This window comes from Lygodium microphyllum, chromosome 18, assembly GCF_053477565.2.
Source record: "Lygodium microphyllum isolate KBCC chromosome 18, Lygodium_microphyllum_v1.1.10, whole genome shotgun sequence".
Taxonomy (NCBI): Eukaryota; Viridiplantae; Streptophyta; class Polypodiopsida; order Schizaeales; family Lygodiaceae; genus Lygodium; species Lygodium microphyllum.
The window spans coordinates 68,348,515-68,351,668 of record NC_141152.1 but is presented as its reverse complement, the minus strand read 5'-3'; the positions used below and the strand labels follow the sequence as shown (position 1 = coordinate 68,351,668).

Below are 3,154 nucleotides of genomic sequence, written 5' to 3'. Positions count from 1 at the left end.
GTCAGTCCTTCTTGTCATCTTTGTCTTTTGCACTGTCATCGACTTCATCTTCAGCACGTTCATCGACTTCATCTTGTTCTTCCTTTGCAGCGTCTTCTCATTCCACTTTTGCAGCGTTTTCTTCATCTCAGCTTGCTGTCGTCAACTTCACCACTGCCTCATCCTCGCCAGATTCTGGCATTGTCACTCCTCTCCTACGGCTTCTTTGTCATCTTCCGTCTATCTTCCACTTTTCTTCGTTCGTCTCCACCTATTCACCAATTTGAAGCACGCTCCTCTATTACAGACATAGCTTTTTTTTTTCCTCCCTTTTCTTAGCTTTTCCTTTTTGAATTTTGAGTGCCCCCCCATCTCAATTTAACATTAATAAAGCTATTTTGAGGATGCAAAACGGGCACCTTTAAGTCAATAATCTAAAGATTCTCTGTGGGTGTCAATACCATATCATACCCAAATTTATAAAAACTTTCTAAGAGTCTTCTTGTAGACATCCAAGAGTCCCCTCCTTTCATTGCAGTCTTGACTTCATTGACATGGCAAATTCTAACATATTCAAGGGAATACACAAGGAGGGAAGAATCAATCTTTATTCCTCCATTCAAAAAGTCTTCGGCAAAGGCATATGAACCCTTCTCCTCCATGGTAGATAGTAAACTGCTTTATCCCGCATATTACGTTGACCATGTTCACATGCAACCTTTATCTTCATAGCTTAAATGTCAGCTTCTACTTCGCCTCCTTTGATTCCACGATTTCTTGCACTTTTCTTGGAGATCATCATTGAAATTAACAGCTTTATAATGTCCTTTGGCATCAGTTTTTCATATTTTTCTAACACACACACATCATGCATACAAACAGAAACACACACACACACACTAGTGGAATATATACATTGGATACGGGTACTGAAAGGACGGATTATCGTAATGCATCAATCACACACAATGAATCACACGCAAAAAAATAACACAAATGCAAAACAAAAATGGAGGTGTTTACGGCTCGGATGCGCAGCAGCACGACAACGTGAGTTCAAAATAAGGGGTTTTTAAAACACCATTTTTATACATTTTTTACATACAGAATGGTGTCATATAAAGGGGTTACTTACAGATTGAATAGAAAAGGGATGTCTTTTATTGAAGAAAATTTCATAGATTAGGATATTTATAAATAGGCCATGAACGCAGGTTATATGGAGAATATATATATATAGTGAACCCCCCGAGCTTCAAGGGCAGGACATCTCAAGAACATTGGTAGACATGTCACCCTAAGCCTTGCATCACACCTCTCTAAGCATCAATTGGGTCCTCGAGTGTGAGACAATATTCCAAGCTTGCTTGAGGTTCCTCAACTCATCTCCTAGTTGCATCAGCGTGCACAAAAGTCAGAGCATGGTGAGGTAGACACCCCCCTTAGGAAGTGCAACATTTGCTATATTTTCATTTTTATACATCTTTTAAATATTTGTATTATCTTTGTGTTGTAAGCTATGTGGATACCTGTAACATGTACACTTCCGCATTCTGGTCAAGATGCCAACGGTGCTATAGAGGCATACCATGGCACCTTGAAGTACAAATTCTTAGGTAGCTCAAAGAGGTTGACTGGGAGACGGGTGGATTGGCTCCTTCATGAATTGACAAGTTCAGCTCTTCCATATTATTGGTATGTGCAAGCTATGAAAGAAAGTGGATTTGTGAGAAACAATAACATTGACAAGATAGTGGCTAACTCATATGAGAGGGCTTTGAAGATTCTAGTCAAGTATGTTAGATTTGAAATGAATGGTACAAGGGCTTCATGTGCATATGTAAGAAGCATGTCCAAAGACACTATTGAATACACAGTTTATAATGTGGATTGTGAATGGGCATGTTGTACATGCAAGTCGGCAGACTTGGGGAACATATATAAGCACCAAATCAAGGTGCTACTTCTTATAGGGGTATCGAATACTAGAGTGGTGGCACAATGTATGGACTTATATAAAGGCATGGAACCAAGAGTAAAATATAAAGGACTTATAAGTAACTCTCATGTGATACAGGATGAGGCTGTACATGATCCTTACACGCCAACCACGCTAGATGTGGATAATCTCTGAGACATGGATACAAGTATGATTAATATCTCCCATGAAGACACCCACCCATCCACAACATTGCAACATCTATGCCACGATGTATTTGATTTGGTGGGGGATGACATGGAGCTTATTTCTGAGGCGTGTTCTTCTATGAAGAAGATGTTGAGCCAACTTCGAGCTCTGAAAGCTCGTAGAGAAGATATGTGTAGTACACAAGCTTTTGTGCCCACTAATGATGGATTTGGAAATACCATACAACGAGCTAATCCTTCTGTTGAAAAATCGCTAAGTAAAAGAAGAGTTTCTAGATTGGTAGAATTACCCACAACATCTTCATGGCTCCACCCAAAAGCAAATGGCCCTCAATGCAAGAGAACCTTGATGCTAGAGTTGAGAAAGAAGATGAAGAAGCCCATGTCTCAAAATAGGAGGAATGCTACATTATTATATTCTTATGGTACTCTTATTAAATTGTGAAATCTTTGAGCTTTTATTCTCTATGTCTTTAAGCATGTGTTTTGGTCCTATATAGTTTTAATGAATGATATATATATATAGGCCTTGAACGCAATGATGTAGAGGATGTATATGTAGTAACTTCCCCAAGAATATTATATGTTATTTTAACTAATTTGATGCAATGTATCACATTACCTTGTAAAGCATATAGGTTTTGGAACTAACTTGACATACTTTTAAAAGTTAGATATAAAATGCTTAGTATCTCTTAATAGCATCTTGATGTAGTGCATCAAGTTGCCATGTATGCTATGCATGGGTATTAAACACAATTCATGTTATACAACAAATGGTCATCTCCACTATCAATTCATGATGTTCACTAACTAGGAGTTTATCAATTTGAAAAAGTCATCTCATCTTGCAAATGAAGCTAGTATAGTGCATCTACATTCATTTGAATAAATCAAGCTTCATGTTAAATTGATGCATTGCATCAAAATGCTAAAAGGTTTAGCAAGATGATAAAAAAAAGTCATTCTAATATACTCTATATTCATAAGCCAATGTGGTAGGTAGTGTGTCATATGTATTCAAGAA

The 3,154-nt window shown here is 37.7% G+C and overlaps 1 protein-coding gene across 1 annotated transcript; it reads left to right on the top strand.

Annotated features, from left to right (window-relative positions):
• The first annotated feature begins 1,498 nt into the window (after nt 1-1,498).
• LOC148020992 (uncharacterized) lies at nt 1,499-2,113 on the top strand. Its single transcript, XM_087698195.1, has one exon. The coding sequence runs from the start codon at nt 1,499-1,501 to the stop codon at nt 2,111-2,113; it is 615 nt and encodes a 204-aa protein (XP_087554321.1).
• The last annotated feature ends 1,041 nt before the right edge of the window (nt 2,114-3,154 follow it).

Bases quoted from the DNA above. Each gene is read 5' to 3' on its own strand.
- LOC148020992 (XM_087698195.1), top strand. From the start codon at position 1,499: ATGTGGATACCTGTAACATGTACACTTCCGCATTCTGGTCAAGATGCC.